At 37.0% G+C, this 21,738-nt stretch overlaps 1 protein-coding gene across 3 annotated transcripts in view; it reads right to left on the reverse strand.

Moving 5' to 3' along the window:
- Positions 1-7,911: 7,911 nt before the first annotated feature.
- The window catches only part of POLR3A (RNA polymerase III subunit A), a 38,499-nt gene continuing 24,672 nt past the window's right edge, over positions 7,912-21,738 (reverse strand). For 2 of the 3 annotated variants that reach the window (XM_062580283.1, XM_062580282.1), the window contains 9 exons: positions 21,626-21,708; positions 18,342-18,512; positions 17,622-17,715; positions 17,419-17,511; positions 16,777-16,941; positions 15,932-16,096; positions 15,477-15,608; positions 13,945-14,077; positions 7,912-10,400 (listed from right to left, as the gene is read on the reverse strand). In XM_062580283.1, coding sequence (XP_062436267.1) covers positions 10,252-10,400; positions 13,945-14,077; positions 15,477-15,608; positions 15,932-16,096; positions 16,777-16,941; positions 17,419-17,511; positions 17,622-17,715; positions 18,342-18,512; positions 21,626-21,708 — 1,185 coding nt within the window. In that variant the 3' untranslated portion in view covers positions 7,912-10,251. The remainder of the gene's footprint in view (positions 10,401-13,944; positions 14,078-15,476; positions 15,609-15,931; positions 16,097-16,776; positions 16,942-17,418; positions 17,512-17,621; positions 17,716-18,341; positions 18,513-21,625; positions 21,709-21,738) is intronic. The other variant, XR_009958954.1, reaches the window with a different exon arrangement.

Genomic DNA, 21,738 nt, shown 5'->3' on the forward strand with positions numbered 1-21,738 from the left:
AGAGCCTAAAGATTTCCCCAGGTCATGTAAGTCTGTGGCAGAAACAGTTAACTGATTCCACAGGTGCCGATTACAAAGCTCCTGCCCTGGGCGTTGCTTCTTATTTTTACTCTCCATGGAGCACATACAGACACCAGCAAGTGAAGCAACACTGGTGTCAGGTAAGTGGGAAGGAACAAGAGCAGGCAGAAAAGAAAAGTAAGCAGAGAACTAAACCACTGAATATGGCTCTCAGTGCTGAGAAAAAGCCACATCCAGCTGAGAAGCCTTTCACTTCAGTGCAGAGTACAAATACATTGCTTTATGTAATAAGGTCATCTCTCCAGAAGTTATTCAACCAGAATTGTAATTTTGATGGCAGTAGATTTCCACATCCAGATGTGCTGAGGAGGTGCCTTCTCCTCGAGCAGTTTCACCGTGCCGCGGGGAAGGGCTCGCGGTAACCTTGCATGGCTGAGCCGAAGCCAGCCAGTGGCACGGTATGGTTGACACAGCACCGCCACAGGGAAGCCACGTCACCAGCAGTGACAGTCACTGCCTACAAGGGAGGAATCTGTTTGAGAAACACAGATAAGGAGAAAAAAAGATAGGAAAACTAAAAAATGCACAGCAGTACCATCTGTCAGAAGAATTAAACAGAAATCTTAAAGTTTAAAGGCAGTCTGTAATGTAACTGGAAAATATTTGTATGAGCTGCAAATCTGGAAAACAGTTTTTGGAAAAGGGAATGGGAGAATCTTCTGGGCTGTCAAATGTACCAGCACGTCCACCAAATGTTGTAGCATCATTGTGCTAGAAAAGTGCAGGGGTCTATGTAAACTATGGGACAAATTGTGTGCTTCCTTCTACTGGGTGCACGGAAAGGTCCCATGCCTGCTGTCCCCTTCCACCACAAGTCATGCACCTGGCAGCTGATGCTTCAAGCCTACACCACAAATGGCTAGGAACATCATCTTTACTCTAAAGATAATCCACCCTTTGTAACAGAAATGCTGAGAATCAACCTTAGTCAAAGAATCCCCAATCTCTGATTGTATATTTCTCAGAATTTCATTCTACATGGCGGCTTGAAAAAAGTACTTAGAGAAACAAGTCTTATCTGAAGTAATAGAAGAAAATAACATCATAGGATTATAATCAGGGATGAATCATGCCACCCTGCCAAACAATGCTTTTTGGAACTGAGCAAAACCCAGAATAAGAGTAAAAAAAAAAATCAAGAATTTTTAAATCACAGACCCTCAGAATAGTCAGAGTTGGCAGGAACCTCTAGAGATCATCTTGTTCAACCCCCTGCTCAAGCATGGTCAGCTATAGCAGGCTGCCTAAGATCATATCCAGATGACTTTTGAGTATGTCCAGGTATGGAGATTCCACAACCTCTCTGGGCAACCTGCTCCAGTGTTCAACCACCCTCAGAGCTAAAAACAAAACAAAACAAAACAAAACAAAACAAAAACAAAAAAAAAAAAAAGAGGAAGCTTTTCTTTTATTCAGACTGATTTTCCTGTGTTTATGCCCATTGCTTCTTCTGTCACCAGGCACCACTGTGGCAGTCTGATCCTGTCTTCTGTACTCTCTCCCATCAGGCATTTATGCACATTGATCAGATCTCCCTGAGCCTGCTCTTCTCCAAGCTAAGCAACTCCAGCTCTTTCAGCCTCTCCTCATATAAGAGATTCTGTAGTCCCTCAATCATCTTCTAAAATAAACCATCACCTTAATCATCACCTAAAGCTCACTTAGGCCTAATCCTGGCATTTTCTGGAACTCTTAAAGTTTATTAGTGCAATCTCGCTGCTGCTTTTGCATTTTTTGGCCAAAAATTCATTATTTTCCCCTTTAAAGCTGCACAATTTAACATTTAAAAGGTCTACAAATAGATAAAATTGCCTTTTATAGTAGAAGATTAAGCAGCTCCATTACTGGTCAAGTGTCTCTAATTGACAAAACACAGCAGTCATGGAGGTGGAAAGGGAGCTGGTGTGACATTCAGTGGTGTACTCCAGTTCTGTAGGTAAGGAAAGCCAGCCACAGAGGCATCTTTTATCCATGTAATGAAACTCCTCAACATTGTCCAGCCTCTGAAATCTGACAGGATCATTGCATTAGGATGGCAGACATTCATTACATACGATCTTTTATTTTATTTTTTAAATTCTAAATAGGTTTCCATTTCAAACTTTAATAAGAGATTTTTTAAACTAATCTTCATATGAAATGTTGCAGTATCTGTTCTACTAGCAGACTCCATATTGTAATTTAGTCCATGTCATTTCTGTTTGTTGACCCAGTAGCAAGACTAATATATTATTAAAAACTCCTCTCAGCAAGGATTTTCCAGAACTTATGATCTGTCCATGTGTATCAACACTTCAAGACCTATTTGCCCCTATTTACGTACATCATCATCCATGGGAACTGTACCAGAATCCAATATGCAGAGCAGCTTACACAGTTAGCTGTAGCATATCACTATAGTTCCATACTTGTCTTTTTGTACAGTTGGCTGAGTAAGGATTATAACCAAATAGATATGATAACTGAAGGAAAATAATTCAGTTATTGCTCATTAATGTTGTTAATCATATAATGAATCATGTGATTTTTAACAATCAGTTATCACAGTCTAATCTCCAGAACAAATGATGAAATTTTAGTTCTCAGAAATACGCATCTTTTCTTAGTCATTTCTGTCAATTCACGGGGACTCCTTGTAGTGTCTAGTAGTAGGTGGATAGTAGATAATAGATATATAGTGCTAGTGATCACTATTATTTCACCTACCTAGCATGTTATTGTCTTTCCTCCTCAAACAGATACAACAGATAAAAGCATCTTCTTTGCTTCCATATGTCCTTGTTTTTTCCTTTTTTCTTTCTTTTATTCTTTTATTTCTCTCTCTCTCTCTTTTTTTTTGCATTCTTTGTCCATCTTTGAAGCTTTCTTCCCTCTATCCTTAACACCTGGAGAAGCCGTTCTATTCCTGTGCTACTTTAGTCACATCTGCCATACTTTCTTCCAAAAGGAACAACAAACATTCCTCACCTTGCAGGCTTGGACCTGCAAGACAGAGACAAACTCTTTGGAAGAAGAAACATCCTGTGCCCTCTGATGCACAGGATGGCTTTACATAGAACAATACCACAAATATCAGAAGAAACCATAGTGGTTAGCACAATTCTGTATTCAAAGATGTTTGTGGTCAATAGAACACCTATTCACATCCAGTTATTACTGGGTTCTTCAAAGGATCACTGTGAATTCAGTTATACATCTGCAACAAAGCTACAGGCATCCCTGCTTTAATCTTTCAGCTTTCACATATAAAAGTACAAGTCATCTTTCCTTAATTTTGCTGTTTTCCAGTTGTCTGTACACACAGAAGACTGCCTGTTTTACATTATTTTCAATCCTAAACATCGGTCTCTTGCAGCATCACCTTCACATGCTCTTAATGCAGTCTGGGTTTGGGGTTCTGCATCAGCTCAACAATGCGAGACGCTGCCCAGCTGCCAGAGCTGGAGGCTCCAGAGATGCTCTTGGAGCCATTATTTAAATGCTCACCATAGGCAACGAATGCAGACTGTAACAACCACTTCTGCATGGAAAATACTGCACCACAACACACTGGCCCCTTTCACAGTAGAGCTATACTGTTCTCCCTCTTGCCAAGAGAAATTCACTGTGTTCCTTTGGAAATGACTATGGTCTCTTCTGTGCCACTTTTCTTAGCCAGATGGGGCAAAAGATAAACAAGTCCTTGCTAATTCATGAAAAGAGCATGCCTAGACTGTTTTCTCCCTCCTAGGTGAGGGAGTTCCTTTAATTTCCTTCTTCACATATATAATCTTAACTGATTTCCTTCCGTTTCATAGTTGTATCTCTGCTCTGACATTAAAAAAAAAAATGTAATAGAAGATAAGCAACTACTACCCCAAAACCTTGCTATTCCTAAAACAAAATGCTGCTCTCTAGTGGAAGATCATTATTTAATCTAGTTATGTTAGAATGAATGTTTCAAGTATGTCACTTTAATTTATGGAAAACCTTAATTCATTTTTACGAGCATTGACATACTAGAGTGGAAGAGGTGGTTTATTTCGGTCTTTCAGGTTGTCCTTTAGATTTTGGTATTTATTCCTCAAGATAAATTCACTATGCAATTAAATCAACACTGTAATCACACCTGAATAACTTGCTGAATATTTATGTGTTAAAATACTTGCACATTCTCTAAATGACCCCTTTTAGTTGTTCTGTTCTTAGACAATATAAAACTATTGAAAATATTTTCTTAATTTTCTTTCCACATGTTTAATTACTGAGAGTTTTCTAGATCAGAACATATATTTAGCTGTTTTAAAAATACAATATTTGTCATTTATATTCACAGTAGAGTTTAGGCACGTATGCTGATACAATGAAAATGTGCATGTTATTTGCTATGGGTGTCTAAAGACGTTCCTATCTCCAAGCACAATGATACCGAAATTCACTGAAGTAATTGAGGGATTATTGCAATGACACAGCTCCTTCAGCTTATACTGAAATGGTGACAAATAGGCAGGCATCACAAGGAGCATCTGCATCTTTTCTTCTTCTTCTTTCCTTTTAATACATAAGCAAAAAAAAAAAAAAAAAAAAAAAAAAAAAAAAAAAAAGTCATATCCCTCCATACTGTTTCTTTTAAGTGATGGAGGAAAGTAGCATAGTTCTCAGTTTATTCCAAGCTTTCCACATTCTGTAAAGAAACTCTTTATATCACGTGCCTTGGTTTTATCTTTCTGCAGACACGGGACATGTGTAAAGTAGTTTCCTGACAAAGATACTGAGAAAGTACTTTATTACTTTTTTACGAAGTGTCATTTCGAAAGAATTCTGCTTTCTGCTTACTAGTTTACTAATTATTTTGAACTACTATTTTTTGCCTACATACTATTTCTACTCTAAGTATTCTTCACATCAAATACTAATACTATGAGGAGAAAAAAGTAAGAGTATAAAGATTAAGCTGTCATAGATTGCTAGCCAGTCAAACTTCTTTTGTAACAAGTGCTACCCCTGTCAGGTCTCTATATGCTCTTCTGTCAAAATCATACAGACTACATACATCACAGACTAGTATTACAAATGCAAGAACTCTCCAGGTTAACTTGAACCACCAGCTTCTGAAGCTGCATGCTGTACCCACACAGCCCCGTTTGGCTGCACAGCACACAGCTGTGGCCCCCGCGTGTTTGCTCATCTCCCTGACTACTCCTCGCTCCCTCTTGCCATCCATCCAGCTGTCACACAAATGTATTCCACAGCAACTGCCTAACCCTCCTGCAATAGCCTCATGAAGACTTTCTTTAGCTTCCCCACTGGATTTCCTCACAGCCCTCTCCCTTCACTTACACTTCAACTCGCTTGCTGCTCTGTTCCCGTAGCTCAGAACCCGCCGCCCTCGCGGCAGAGCTCAGGGGATCCCTCGACACCAGCAGTTACTGCAGCGCTGGATGTATGGCCAGGCCTTCGCTCTTTTGCATTCTTAGCACCAGACCATCAGGTCATTGCCTATGGTCCCACGAGTGCAGCCAAAGGTGTGTGTTTGTTTGGGGCCAAAAAGAAACAGACAGAAGTTTTCTCCATCCCCAAGTTTCTACTGACACAGGTTTTGAAGCAATTACTCACCTACTCCTGTTGTTCAGCAGAAAAATGAAGAAGGAACCTTTTTTCGACCCACTAGAAACAGAATCCAGAACTACTAATTTTTAGGGAGTACAGAGAAAGAACAACACACCTGCTCTGTCATTTGCTTAAAGAAAAGCAGAAAACAGTACTCAAATTTTAGTGAAGTCACATAGTATGTAGTATTTTCATTAGACCTCACTAAAGAAAAATAGCCAAGGATCAGTTTACAAATAATGACTTACCAAGGAAAGTTCCTAGGTCTGACAATTACAGAAAACTTTACATGATTTTAAAAGGATGAAAAAGAAGGACGATAATTAGAAAGCAGGATATTTATAATTTCATGAATTTTGGGGATCGATCCTTGCTCCATTAAAAATGTGCCGTCAGCAACACTAACATGAATCAGGGTTCCCCTCGGAGGCCTCCCGCTTGCAGTTGGCCTTGCTGCCTGACTGCAGCATCATTTGCTACATGCTTCATACTTGAGATTCTTCAGCGACCTTTCTATTCTAAGTTCAATGAGTGTGTTCTGCAGAAGCTGGACGACATTGGAATTTTTAAGAGCATCTGTGAACAAATTCACATGGTAACACCTAATTGTTCCATAACCTTATAATTAGATTTTAACATTATCTTCCAAAGTGTTTTTATTGTAATTAGTGACCAAACAATTCTGAGATATTAAAAGTAACTCACTTACTGTGAAGCTTCTCCTTGCAAAGAACATTTTGTCCGTCTGATATATTTTGTTCTAGTGTATCTACTGCTTCTACTGTATCTGTGTCTACTGTTATAGAGCAATTTCCAGATCTTTTAAAGAAAATTTAACTTAGTATTTAATTTCAATTAGTGTATTAATTTGAAGACCGTGAAAATAACGTGCAAAACAATCTTGATTTCTTTAAAAATGAAACTTGCTCTAAAGATGATGGTAAATGTGATAAAAATGCGAATTTTAATGAAATATCCTAAAGTTTCATTTGACCATTAAAACTGATTCTTAAATTAGCTGCTTATGAGTGAAATCCAACTGCTAGTTTCTTTACTGAACATACAGAAAGCCCTAACAATAATTGTTAATCCATAGTTTTGTTATAAACAACCTATTTTTACTCAAAACACTTATAAAGTACATTGCCTGCTCAGAGGAAATGTATGTATATTATATATTCATTTAGGTTCATTTAGGTTGTAAATATTGGAGATTTAAGTGCACTCTAATGTACATTACATGTATAACAAGTATTATGTTGTTGACATATACCCAGGTACTATACTTGCAAGCCATCACTTCTAGCTCCTTTTTTAGTGGTATCCCTACAAAACCGAAATATATTCTAATGTTAAAGATGAGTTGTGGGAATTATCTGGAAGAAAGCAAACTTAAAGGCTTGAAAAATTATCTTTTTTTTTAATCAAATTCAATCAATCAATTGCAAGGACTCTTCCCCCCCCCTTGATAAGGATCACTACATATATCACAGACTAACCTCACTTCAGAAGTACAGAAGCATTGTATTATCCCTCAGTGATGCCTCCTTCAAGTTACCAGAAAATTTGTTTGAGGAAAGCCCAGTAACTCTAAATTGCCTTAATAACTAAGCGGATGAAACAAGAAGAGGTTGGGTCAAGTATAAGCTCATTTATGCACAATTTTTTTTTTTATCTCTGCCTCTTTTTATTGTTTTATTAAATAAAATTGTAACAGATATAATTCACTGCATACTTTCAAGACATTCAACAGAGGAAAACTATAATTTAAATAGTTCCATTTCACTGTGTTTACAAAAATGAGGTAGCTACTCATGACCATACAAACCTCATCCAATTACACCTTCAGAAGAATCTTATTCATAAAAATACCAAACACTTTCATTAGAATTTCCCAGGATAAAATCAGGAAACTTTTATGGTCTTTCTCTCAATTTGACCCCTACTTGTTGTGTATTTTCAAAAAGAAATAGAACTAGACTTCTATATAGACTTGTTAGTCAGTAAATAGTCATCTAGCTCACAACAAAAAATTCAAATACATTTGGAAATTTTTATAGTTAAAAGGGAAACTGGAAAATACTTCTGGCTTGTAGAGTAGATATTAAGTACATTCCACTTCCAATTTTGACCCTAACAAAATCTCAGCAGACGTATGTTTTAGTACCCAATCCAAAATATAAAATAATTTGAGAATAGCTATGTTGAATTTCACATCAGGTCTTTTCTGCATGGAGGATGAATTAAAAAAAAAAAAACAAAAAAAACAAAACAAAACAAAAAAAAAAAAAAAAACCACACAGAACAGAGGAACAGAAGAGCAGTGGCACCTTAGACTTAAAACAACAGGATTTACATTCTCTTAATGCACCCTTACACTTTTCTTTTGGTTGCTACCTGAAGACAAACCACAGCACATACTGACTCATTTTCAAATGCCAGATAATTCAGCAGCTTGTTTTCATTTCATGTGTGAACAACTTTAGCTGTATCTACTTTTTTTCTCTCCAATCTTGACCCATGTTATGAACACACTGAATATCCAAATACTGAGGACAACAAGAACCAAGAAACTTTCCCTCCCTAGCACTGAAGTAAATTTACAGTACTACCTTTAAATAATTTAAAATATATATTCAGTTTGAAAACTGTTCTAATGGCCTACAGATTAAAACATTTAGTCAAATGATTTCATGTCCATGCATGAAGTTTCCTTCCTACTTCCACTTGACATATTAAAACAAAACCCTATTAAAACAGAACCCTGCTCATTTATGAAACTTGCCCAAAACTAAGACTGCTAAACATCATGTACATTACAGATTCCGGCAATATAACAGCTACTATAATATGAGAAACTAGTTATTTTTATAATGTTCTTAAATATAGGTCTTCTTAGAACTTAGTAACAGCTTTAAAGTCTGCAGCTTTGTGGTTGCTCTCCACAGTAGAATCCTGGGAAAAAAAACATGTACTGGATAATAATGTGGGATAAGAGAAAAAAACTAATAAAGAAAAACAGACAAGTAAGGAGCAAACATTTCAGATATATTTAACTGCACTCAAAGTTTAACGCAGTATGGATGATTCAGATACTCAGTTCTAGCTTTCTAAAGTCCCTTTCTCATTCTTAGGAGCTACAGAACATTTTCTGCAGCTCCTGCTGAAATGCCACTTCAAAATGCACTCTATAAAAGCTCACAGATTTATTTTGCAGGTATTTTCATCAAAGCTGAATACGCAGTGTATCTAATAATGAGTTAATAACCCAAAGATCTCAAAATAAATCAAGCTATCATACTGCAAGAATTTTACAGCTACTTGTAAGTTACAGAAATATATGTTTTCATCAGAAATGTCTACTGTTCAACCTTACCTTTATCTGTACCCAATATTACAACTTCATAAAGTATACAAGTCCCATGATACCAATACTGGAAAATTCTCCTCAATCTCCAAAATTTAGATAGTACAAGTCCTAATCAGTAAGTTTAGGAGTTACTTCCCCCAAAATTGGTAAATTTAGTTTTTTCTTTTTTTTTTGCAATACTATTTGCCTACAGGAAACTTTCACTGCCTTCAGAGCCACAAAGCACAGCAATCTGACACTTGATATCCACCCACACAGAGCGCACGTTTCCAAGTTTCCAAGTGCAGCAGCTTCTTTCTTAAAACACCATGTTCTAACATGCAGCTCTGTCTTTTAGCTCTGCCACAAGAATACCTTTTGAAGCACCATTACTCTTCATTGGGTTCAATAACCCTGAAACTTATCTTTATGGAAAAGTGGACTTAAAATAGGATTTTTTCAGTCAGAAAGAATACCAAGAAAACCTTACGTATCACCTACTCTTAATTTCGCACTTGGCCCACTGCAATTAGCATATTCAAAACTGTGGATATATTCTGACTTAAGAGAACATGTATTATCTTGAAGTTAATTACTCTTCCGGTTCATGCAAGGTACCTTAACAAGGTAAACGGCTTAGGTTTTCTTTTTTCACATGTATCATTTTAAGAACCTCTTAGGATCCTCTATTTAATGATCAGCTAGTTTTACTGACAGTCCCCACAGTGCTAACGTAAGTTGAACACTTACCACTTCTAAAAAAACCCCATCTGTGATGTTGCAACATTGATATTGTAGTTTCTTCATAAATCAGTGAAAAGCACACATCAATTTGAAAGCTTTACTTGTGATAGTGAGGAAACAAACCCAGTTCCTATAAAGACGAACATCAACTACCATGGGAAGTAATTTACAAAAGGTAAGGTGCCAAAGTTTCAGCTCTTCTCAAAGCATATTGCTAATGCTATTATTTGTAGCATGGAAAATTCTAGAACAGAAAGAAAACTTTTATCAGCTGAGATCCACTTCAAATTATTTTCTGCTCTCTGGTGCAGAGAAGCCTCTCCTTTTTGTCTGTACAAACAGGCGGTAAACAATCGGGCAATCCTTTTGACAGTATTTCATTTATGAATTCAGTTATTTGAGACACACAGAACTGATAAAATACATTCCCTAATTTAATTACAGGTTTTCTTCCTGTTCCTTGCTTAGCTCTGTATTTTGCCCAAATGCTATGTAACAATGGGAATATGAAACTCATTATTATCAAATATCAGAGGCCTCCTAGGAGGGGCTGATTCTTTGTCCGCTTTGTGTAGTAGTTTAAAAAGTCCTGTCCCAATATTCATCGGAATTCCCATGATGATGCACTCGGAAACACCTAGGGGGAAAAAAAAAAAAAAGTTGAAATGTCTGAAGAGTAAAAATTTTCAAAACTATTTTTTCATTTGCCATGCTCTAAACATTGCTCTATCATATCTCCTTGAACCTCATATGTAAAGACCAATGTCACTATTACCTTTTAGTTATTGGATTGTTAGATCACTATGTCACATAATTAGTGTTATTTAAATAGTGTTATTTAAGTTCTGCACAATTAGGAAAAAAAAACAACCTAAACACCTTTTCTACTAATTAACGAACATGAGAATGTTTGTCTTTGGAGAAGATGCATTCTACCTATTATCAATTGCAGAAGTTGCAAGGTAAAGTAACTTATGTTTCTTCTCTGACTCAATGCAAAGACTTCATTCAAATCTGGACAAGCTCTCCTGAAACTCCTGCAATTTAGCAGAGCAGAAGGAGCTTTAGTTTTACGTCCTTAAAAAAAAAAAAAAAAAAAAAAAACCATTTTCGTGATTCAAAAAATACTCGTTTTGAATGTATTAAAACGCAGATCTGGTCTGTGCCAATTATTTTTGATAGCTATAGTATTTTTGCACCAATGTGCTGACATACAGTTATATTTCAGATGTACTTACCTGAACTACTTCTCCTGATAATTTATGTTCTTATAAAACATGACTATGAATTAAGAAAACAGCATGCAGAGACAAAAAACACTGATATGATCCAAATGATACTTTCACATATTCTCAGGAGTATGAGCACACTGTCCTTTCCATAAACATTTAATAAAATATTTAACCTCTACAAGTAATAAATAAAAATGTACATTTAATGCATATCCTAAGATGAAAACAAATTTTCTGAAAACTTTGGCAGTTTCTTAATTTCAATTTTTAAGAAATGTATAAGAAAATGCAATACTTCTGTTCTCAGACCAATGCTGCACTTCCACTGAATGTTTTCCTATGTTAAACCCTTAAAAACACTGTGCATAATATGAATTATTAAAAGTTATCTACTGCGTATCTATGACCACTATTTTGTACAGCTGCTATAGCATCCAGAGTACAATGGAAAAAGCAAGTTATAATCATAGAATCGGTAAGGTTGGTAGGGACCTCTGGAGATCATCTAGTGCAGCTGAGGGCAGAACAACGGCCAGGAAAGGGCACTCTGCTCTAATGACCACCCCCAGACTATTTCAGTGCAACCCTACCAGTCAGAACCTATTGCAGATCTAAGCAGCTGCCTGACAGCTACGAACTGCTGCTCATTTTCAGCTGGAAGAAGCTAGCTAGAGATGCAGCCAGTCTTACTGCTCTTACTGCAAACAGGCTGTGTTTTTGACGTTTCCCTCATAAACGAGTGTCACAGCAATGATCTGTAGCTCTCAGTTCCCACTTTGCAGTTAGAAAGGAGAATATACTGTTGACTGTTCTTTGGGAAGGGGACAGAAAGTTAAACAGGCTGCATCTTTCACAGATAGCATGTCCTGCTGAACCTGCTGATGCTGCTTCTGCAGTGGAGATGGCTGGAACTAGATATATTCCTGTGCCCTAGTTTCAACCCACTCTGCCCACGGGGGTGGCAGCAGCAATTCTCAGAAGAAAATGCTTGTCCTTATGTTGGTACAGGAGGACTCAGATGTTCCCCATTTTCTCAGGGGTAAAAAAAGACATAAGATTAAAGGGGTTCAAAGGCCACATTGTCTGAAACTACATCCACACTTTCTGGAGAAGCACTGATTTGAGACACCATTCAATTCAGCACCTATAGTTGATTTTAGGCACATGCTCATTTTTCTTGGCAGCGTTTGTAAGTTTTTCCTGCTCTGGAGATGCAAAAATGTGAGCATGTGACAGAGTCTCTTTTCATGGTAATTCAAAGAGATAATGAGGAATGACCAGATCAAGCAGCTGCCCAGCAGTTTTTCTTACAAGTAAGCCAATATCACCTCCCCAGTTTTGAAAGATAGACAACAAATTTCTGTTTTGTCCATTCCACTCCATTCCCTCATTTGAACTAAAACATTAATATAGAGGGCAACATGAAAAGATCTTTGGTTTTCGCATTATTCAAAATAAGATTTTACCAACCCAGAGGGGACTTTGAAAAAACATTTTCTTTTCCTTACTGTTCAGGATGGAATAAGTCTGCCATAGGATCTTTGTTTTAACCACAGGCAGAATAATAAAAACAAAGATTAATAAAAACCCACTCACACTGAAGGCTGAACAGCCAGAAAGTGGAAGAGCTCTTAAAACACAGGCTAGTAATATAAAGGTTTCTAATAGATTCCAGCCATTCAGAAAATATTCTGTCTACAGAACATTCAATACATTTGACAGCATTTTTAAGATCACCTAGGAAAACACATAAACCAGTAAATTTTAACGTACTATGTTAGTATTTTTATACTTCACTAGGACCCAGAAATTCCAAACAAGCAATTACAGCTCCAGGATGGTAGGTCTTATATAAACGTACGCTGAAGAGAGTGAAACCAGCCTGCCTTCTCTTTTTCTCAGTTTAATCTACTACAGACTTGTTAACAAATCATTCCAACAGATATTTAACACAAAGGAGAATTAAATCTGGGAAGAAATGGGGAAAAAAGAGAAAAAGAGAGGAAAAGATTTAAATTCCAAATATTAGAATACACGGCAGAAATTCAAAATCAAGAGAAACAGAATGACAAAACCCAACTATTCAAACAACTAAGATACAAGTGATGATATTCTGTTTGTCTGCATGCATGCGTGCATGCACGCGCATATGTAATACACATGTATTCTAAATTCCAATTAGATTCGTTAATGAATTCAGTGAGAGGAAGATTCAGTGGATGTTAACAAAGTAATCTGTAACACTTAAAAGCAAATATATTTCAAAAGAAATTGAGAAGATTATCTTCTCTGTTCTGCTAATGAATAGCCCCTGACAAAATAGGGTTTCTAATAAAAAAAAAATAATAAAAAGAAAAAAGGATAAAATTACCTATTTGGTTCAGAACTGAACTGAAAAGGTCAAAGGCTTTTGTCTTTCTGTATTTTCTAGTTACAGTTGACAAATTCATGGAAGCAATCATTATGCAAAGTATCATATGCACCTATACTACCTGAAAAGTAAATGTCTTCCAACACAGTAGGAATGAAAAGGAAACCTAAATATTGAATGAGGTACTAGCTTCCCTGTCGAGCTCTAGGTGTTGAAGACAAACAAACCTTTGCAGTGCAAAAAAAAGAAATACTGATTTCAGCAAATAATTCAGGAATAGTGAAATTCCAGGAAATCTGTCCTAATTAAGGAGTGAGAGGAATAAAATACGAATGGTCAAAGTCTGTCTTAAGAAATGTAAGACACATGCCCATCTGACTTCAAGATCTGTAACTGATGGTGGAAGGTAATCCTTAGAAAAATGTTTATCAAACTTCCAGGATCAAGAAGTACAGATCAGTCTCAGTCTTTACATTTTTGACACACAAGATGAACAGAAAGCTTAGCAAAGGGCTTTGAGGAGTTTTACAGCTGCTGGATAAGGACCACAAACTGCCATCAGAATTTGCAATACCTACCACAAACAGAATCCTTCTGCCCAAAGTAGGCAGCATCGAAGAGATGATCTGCAGTCTTTTCAAAAGAAGCCAGCATCAACACGCTTTCCTTCATTTTTGCCAGTCCAAATCTAGTAATGCCCAGCACTTCACCCTTGATTGATGGAGAAACCCAGAGAAAGATTATCATAATAGTGGCTGGAGGTCAGTTTCACTTGCTAAAGAAACAAATTAGATGGACAACAGAAATGTACCGATTATTCTAACAAAACCAGGAAAAAGAGTAGTAAGTAAAAAGTTACTATCTACAATATGGTATATTTCCTAATACGTTGCTTCACAATTAAATATCCTGAAGATTAATATTTTGATAGTTATCAACATTTAAATAAAACAGAAGCAGTTATTTGTAAACTACAGAACCTGTTATGAACTGTTAAGGCAATTTTTTTAAACAAATATCGGAACAAACGAAAGACACATGGACACGAGAGAAAACACAATCGTAAACCAGTTGCTGAGCTACAAACTTTTGTGATGTCTCAGAGCAGTGTTATAAAAGCACTTCCCGGAAGCTACTGCTTTTGTCCTCATAAAGCTGACTTCAGCTGCTAGCAGATTAGAGAAAAAAATAAATCTTCATTTTTTTCCACACTCCACAAAAAAATACTTCAATTTTCTACTAACTTGATGTATTTTTGCCTCTATCTCTACCAAACATCCTGATTACAACAGACTTTACGCATTTTTGAGGCCCAAGTCAGAAATACAAACAAAAGAAAGCACAGTAGGAACCCAACAAGCATAAAACACTGCACTCTGCTGCCCTTTTCCACTATTGTGCTGCAGCTCAGCACAGCAGCCCCAGGGACTGCTGTACCTCAGTACAAAGCCCTACAGCTTTGGGAGAAGCAAGAATTCCTTCGTCCATTTTACCCAAATTAAACCCTTGCACTCCGACAGGCAAGAGTGGAAAAATTGATGTCACTAGGTCAAATATATTTAAGTTATATATTCAAATATGTCTAAAACATACTGGATGGTAAGGATAAACATCAATCAATAAAGAGCAGATATGATGTTGTATTAACAAGTCCTCAAAGACTGTTCATACTCTGTATGTCATCTGATCCTCTTTGTAAAGTCTGTATCCTTTGACTCCTGTACGCAGTGAAGCTGCTATGAAACACACCCCATGTGGTTTTCTGTATCACAAGATACATGTGTGTATCTTAAGCTGCATGTGTGGTTACCCACACAGTTGATTTTCATCCCCAAATTTTTAGGCTTCAGGTTTCCAAGATGAAATCATGATGCCTTACTCCCTTCACCAACTTTTCCCAATCAAAATAGACCTACTTTTTTTAAAGAAGTGGGTTAATTAACCATTTTGTTTCATATATAAACAACAGTATTTAGATAGCACAACATACAGTTCTTTCAACCTGTAACTGATTTCCATCTTCCTAGCTGACCCTTATTCTTCCCAAACATGGCAAGATTAATTTGAACAAACAGACCAATGCAGCATTGAGAAAAAGCATAGAACAAACCTTGTATGTCATTAGATCAGACAGCAGCATAACATGTCTCCTATCAATGCTCATACCATGGTTCACCATTGTATACTGAATCTCATTGATAATAGTGGTCCGAGCAGCTTCAATTCCTAATGTCTTCTCTACCTAGAAGAAAGATTTTGTTGGATTAATGACGAACCAAATGCTTGGAGCAAATATGTTTCTGAACTGAATATTATCTGACATGAGTAGAACGCAGTTTCTTTTGCTACCATTTTGTATTTCTGTCTTTTAAAAATTTTTTTTGAAAAGGCTTTTTAGAAGTGAACAGTGCTGCCAGTGGAATTATTCTCTTATGTTAATACATTCTGACAACTATTAGTGAAATCAGGCTCGATTAGCTATAAATTGCTGCATCTGAACACAAGGCAAGCACTTGTAGTAAAGACATTATGGGGCAAAAAGCACAGTACTCATTTGAACATTACCTCGTAAGTATTGTTAGAGGATGTCTTTGTTCCTTTCACTCCATGAGTAGCCATAACAGCTCGCAGGTTATCACCTTCAACTAGAAGTTTGTATTTTTCCTTACCACTTTGTTCATCAATATGAATGACAGCTCGAGAAACCTCTGGTATACCTTGCACTACAACCTTCAAAAAAGAAAAGCTTGAGTAAGTTTGATTCATACAATGACGTAGTATATAAAAGATAAAGTAAACTCTACCAGCATTCAAATGTATTTAGAACCTCCAGTCTCTGGAATAGGTGGTGAATTAAAATAAATACAAAACTAGATGTTACACTCTTAAATACACTAGTGCATGTGACATTCACTTTACACCATCAGCCTTACTCAATACCTGCACACGTCAAATAAATTCAGACCTAGGTGTCTGAATGGTGTGTCCACACAACTGAAAGGGCACCCTGTAAATAATACAGCTCACTGACTGGCATTTTTAAAATCTAAAGTAGACAGTTTTCTTCTATACAGCACAAAATAGGCCAGATATTTTCATGTGCTCCAGGTCTAGATGCAAATGGAAGAAGAAGCAACTATTTCATACTTTTACAAGAACTGCCGTGTTTGGAATGCTTCAGTGAATGCTTAAAGGAAAATACCAAGTCTTCAATTTTATTTTATGAAGATTAGTACTGGGGGCTTAGTTTGAGCTGTAAAGCAGTGGCAATCAAATCACAAAGTTCTGGACTCAGATTATCTCTATTGTAAAGACTGACAAAAAATACTCCATCTTCCCATCGTAGAGCCCCAAACTATTATTACTGATTATCTCCCCCCAAAACATGTGACAAAGCCTTTGCTTTTTACCTTTGGCAATTCTTCCTTAAGGGACTGCAATACATAATACATTGAACTCTTGCTATTTTCACGAGGGGTCACGCATACAACTGCCTCTCCATGGACAGCAACATCCCCAGGTTTTACTCTGAGTTTAGATATGCAAATAGAGTAGCGCACAGTCTCTGCATTCACCTGTGGCAAAAATATTAGTCATCAAACATTAGAATCTCTCTCAAAATATTTAAATCTGCTCAAAAACATGTAGCAGTCAAATTTGTGCTATGACTCTTAACAGAGTATCAGAAAGTGGAATGTAGAAAACTAAACGAAAATTCACAAATTATTACTCTTTTAAGTTACATGAAATACTGTCTTGTGTTGAGAGTACATACAGACCCGTATGTTCCTAATTGAAAGACAGAAATAGCATCTTTCTTATGTTTAGCAAGACATCAAGAAATAAATTAATGTTCTCATTTCCAAATAGAGCAAAAATTATCCACTTTAGAAGAAGAAGAAATAAATCTTGGTGTGATGTAGAGACAGGATATGCTTCATTAACTTCCTGTTTTTCATTTCCATTACTCTGATTTCTGCTTCTGAAAAAGGATGAAGAGACCCTTTGGAATTTTCTCAAAGCATATTATGAAAGCAAACTGAACAACTCACCTCTAATCTCAGCAGTCTAATGCGCTCCAAAGAGAGCTTGACCAGGATGAAACAATCATCAGGAAGAAACACTTCTTCGATATATTCTGAAATCTTTAAGAGATAAGGATGAAACAGTTATTCTGAGAGAATGGCTAAAATGTCCCAGAGCAATAGACTAAAAAAGGCATTTAAGGCATTACCAATAATACAGTTTTTCCTACCTCTCCTAGTAAAGTTTTCTCAATTCTTCCTTTAACCAAACGGGCAAAATCAGGATCATCATCTTTGTCCAACTGTGCTGTTATAATAGGTGTGCTACAGAGAACAAACACACAGAAAAAACCTCAGAGTTATGAAACTGCTAAACTAGATTAGAGATGGCAATTTGTATTACAGCTATACTTATGAAATCTATCACATTATCCAAGGTAGGATTAACTAAGATAGAAAGACATTTGGCTTCCTCGGGTACATTTAAAAAAATTATTCTTCAGATACTTCAGGCTAGTAAAAATAAACAAACACACAAGAGATTATAATAATATAGCAACTGATAATTTTGGTGGCTTACACTACTCTAGTGTTATTTAAATATGGTTTTGTGGATACCCAGCGATATGCATGTTTCAACTATCACTAAAGAACAGAAAGATTCACAATATATGAGAGATGCCTAACAGCACATTAAGTTTCAGAACAGAATATTAAGTTTCAGACAGTCATCAGTTTATCTCATTTGATTTTCAAAAAAATGAAACTCGTCTGTTTTCTAGCCCTAACTCATCACTTGGTTGGACAGACAATAAATTTTTCTTGTTTAGGTATTTAATAGATTCATTGCAGTTTCTAGTATATTACTGATATCAGAGAAATGCTATCACATATCACAAATTTATCAAACAGGTTTCACTTCAGGAAAGAAAAAACATCAATACTAGTACCTAATTGCCTTTGAAGCATTAATAATTTCTTTGATTCTTGGCACACCCAAAGTAATGTTCATTGAAGCGACACCAGCAAAATGAAAAGTCTTCAGAGTCATTTGTGTGCCAGGCTCACCAATACTTTGTGCACAAAGAGCTCCTACTGCAGAACCAGGCTCCATCTGTGCCCTGAGAAAGAAATCCTCGTAAAAAATACAGGAAGAAATATAGAACTCAGTAAGGCATAAAATCCTAAACAATCACAGACAAAAACTATTCTGGTAGATGTTATTAAAAAAAAAAAAAAAAAAAAAGAAGGTAACAAACTTGTATTAATTAAACCAGTTAAAAGGTCACTGATATTCAAACACTGATCTCATGCAAGGTGAATGATGCCCTGTCATACAGGCATTCAACAGCCCCAGTACAACATCCATAACAGAAAACAAAATGCTCTTCCTAAACGTCAACCAGGAGAACCGAAATTTTCCATTCAGGAAACGGCACACACTAATGTTTTCACAACTCCCATTGAAACGTTAAAGAATGAGAGATCTTTAAGAAAGTCTTCTCTAAGAAATTATTGTGTAGATAACTTTTTAATAAGAGCAAAATTTAGGTATTAATGCTGTATTGTTCTCAGCTTATTTAAAAGCTTATACTAATGACCTACTTTCCCTCCAACTATGCATGTAATGGGACCATTTCTATGTTTGACCCTTTCTAAAACTTATAGCCTTTGAGAACTGGTTGTCTTTACAGTACAGAAAATGAAGACCATTGCACTATGCAGTCTGAAAATGAGAATTTGTGAGGAAATTTACATCTTCCCCTAAAGTTCTGTTCAGATCCTGGAGTCAACATTCTTAAACCTAAAAGAGTGCAAAATGATCATTTTTACTAGAGCAAACAAAACTTCCAGAACTTACAGAATATAACTTCCTAAATCTATCTAAACTGTAGCAGCATCTTGCATTTTCCTTGATGAACTCTTACCAAGTAAATATGCTATCTCATACTCTTTAGCTTCTAACATCCGATGGAATTAACTGAGTGACTGCAAAACGAAATTATTGGAGGTTATTGTTTTCACTATTATTTAGAGATCTCTTGTCATTCACTCATGCTGTATAATAGAATCATAGAATCAGTAAGGTTGGAAGGGACCTCTGGAGATCATCTAGTCCAACCTCCCTGCTCAGCAGGGTCACCTAGAGATGTTAGACAGGGTTGCATCCAAGCAGCCCTTGAAGATCTCCCGAGAAGGAGACTCCACAACCTCTCTGGGCAGCCTGTGCCAGGGCTCCGTCACTCTCACAGGGAAGAAATTCCCCCTCACATCCAGGCGGAACTTCCTGTGCTTCAATTTCTGCCCATTGCCTCTTGTCCTGTCACACGGGGCAACTGAACAGAGTTTGTCCCCGTCCCCCTGACACCCTCCCTTCAGGTACTTGTACACATTGATAAGATCCCCCCTCAGTCTTCTCTTCCCCAGGCTGAAGAGGCCCAGCTCTCACAGCCGTTCCTCATAGGGCAGATGCTCCAGCCCTCTGATCATCTTCGTAGCCCTACGCTGGACTGCCTCCAGTAGCTCCATGTCTCCCTTGTACTGGGGAGCCCAGAACTGGACATAGTACTCGAGATGAGGCCTCCCCAGGACTGAGTAGAGGAGCAGGATCACCTCCCTCGACCTGCTGGCAACACTCTTCCTAATGCACCCCAGGATAGGGGTGCCAGGATACCAGTGGCTTTCTTGGCCACAAGGGCACATTGCTGGCTCATGGTCAACTTGTCATCCGCCAGCACTCCCAGGTCCTCTGCAGAGCTGCTTTCCAGCAGGTCAGCCTCCAGCTTGTATGGCTCCTAGAGTTATTTTTCCCTAGGTGCAGAACTCTGCACTTGCCCTTGTTGAACCTTATGAGGCTCCTCTCTGCCCGGCTCTCTACCACCAAATTGCTGTGATCCCAGAGACTTCTGTTCCTGCTAAAATAATAACCGTCTACAAAATAAAAGCATGCATCACAGCAATCACATCCTTTCCAAAGGTACCATGTTTCAGTTGTCAGACCAGCATCAGTCACCACACATCAGCATAATACAATACTGTAAAACAACACACCATTCACAGTTCACACTTAAGAATATTTAAGAGAAACATAAGCTAACGATACTATTACTTGAAAGCAAACCTTATTGCTTTAAAGTAGGTAAAGAATTTAATACATACATAAAGCTTCTGGAAAAGGGAAACCACACTAACAAATAATTGATGTAGGTGAGTGCGAGGCCACAAAAGGGCTGTCACCTGTAGCTCTACGCCAATGAACAAATCCCAGAAGAATCATGACCTTCTTTAAGTAAGCAAAACAACTCTCAATGGATAGTGATGATCCATTCATACTAATGCTGTCTTGTAATAGACCAGGAAACAAACAACAAACCCCTAGAAGTGGGTAAGAGATTCAAGGACACTTTAAACCAATGTGTGACTTAACTCTTTATAGATTGTGTAGACCAAGATGAACCATCAAGGTTGTTAAGGATTCAAAACTGATCCAGTTCAAGCACTATTCCACATGGACTCTTTGGATGTGGGAACAACGTGCTGCATGGACGGGAGTAAAGTAACATGTCTACAAGTACCTAAATTTCATTGTTTAAACAATATCCTCAATCTTTTGAATTATAGCACTTTTCATTTCTACCTGAATCCACTGTTCAAATGCTATCTGTGTATTCTACAAAATAAGTAGTAGCTCCAGATGAAAACTGTGCTCACAGATATGACTACTACTATTTCAGAAGAAAAGTGCTTCAGCACAAGCACATAATTTTTCACACTCAAGTCTCCTGAAACAAGGATTTAAGAAATACAAAACATTTTTTCCTACAATATAAAAGGAAAACAATCAATTAGTAACAAGAGTTTCCTAATGAAAGCATCTAATCAGGACTCAAGACAAAAAGGTGAAAATCCCAGCTCTGGCAAACCCTCAGAACTCTCATACAAGCTCTAAACTCTGCATCTTAACATCCCTACCTGTAGATAGCAAGACCTTTTTGTTTTTTAGTTATTCTTCTACCTTTGTCTTGCAATATTTACATCTTTGGGGTCAACTACTTGTCATTCTTTATTTGTACTGTAATGACAATGGTACCAATGGTACCAAAGTAGTAAAATACTTCGCTTTAAATTACCACTAGTTGTAAACAAAATGGCAAATATTAAACTGGTTTTAAAAACAAACAAACAAAAGAAGGTAGATTAGAGAGAGGAAGAAAGAAACAGGTCAAACACCTACCTCATGTATTTGTCCCTACAAGTCTCCAGAAACTTCTCCAGTTGGGTTGGAGTAATCCTATCCAACTGATACAAAACTCGTGGCTGAAAAGAGAGGACAGCTGGAAATGCAAT

The sequence above is a fragment of the Rhea pennata genome, chromosome 7 (genome assembly GCF_028389875.1).
Source record: "Rhea pennata isolate bPtePen1 chromosome 7, bPtePen1.pri, whole genome shotgun sequence".
In the NCBI taxonomy this organism is placed as follows: domain Eukaryota; kingdom Metazoa; phylum Chordata; class Aves; order Rheiformes; family Rheidae; genus Rhea; species Rhea pennata.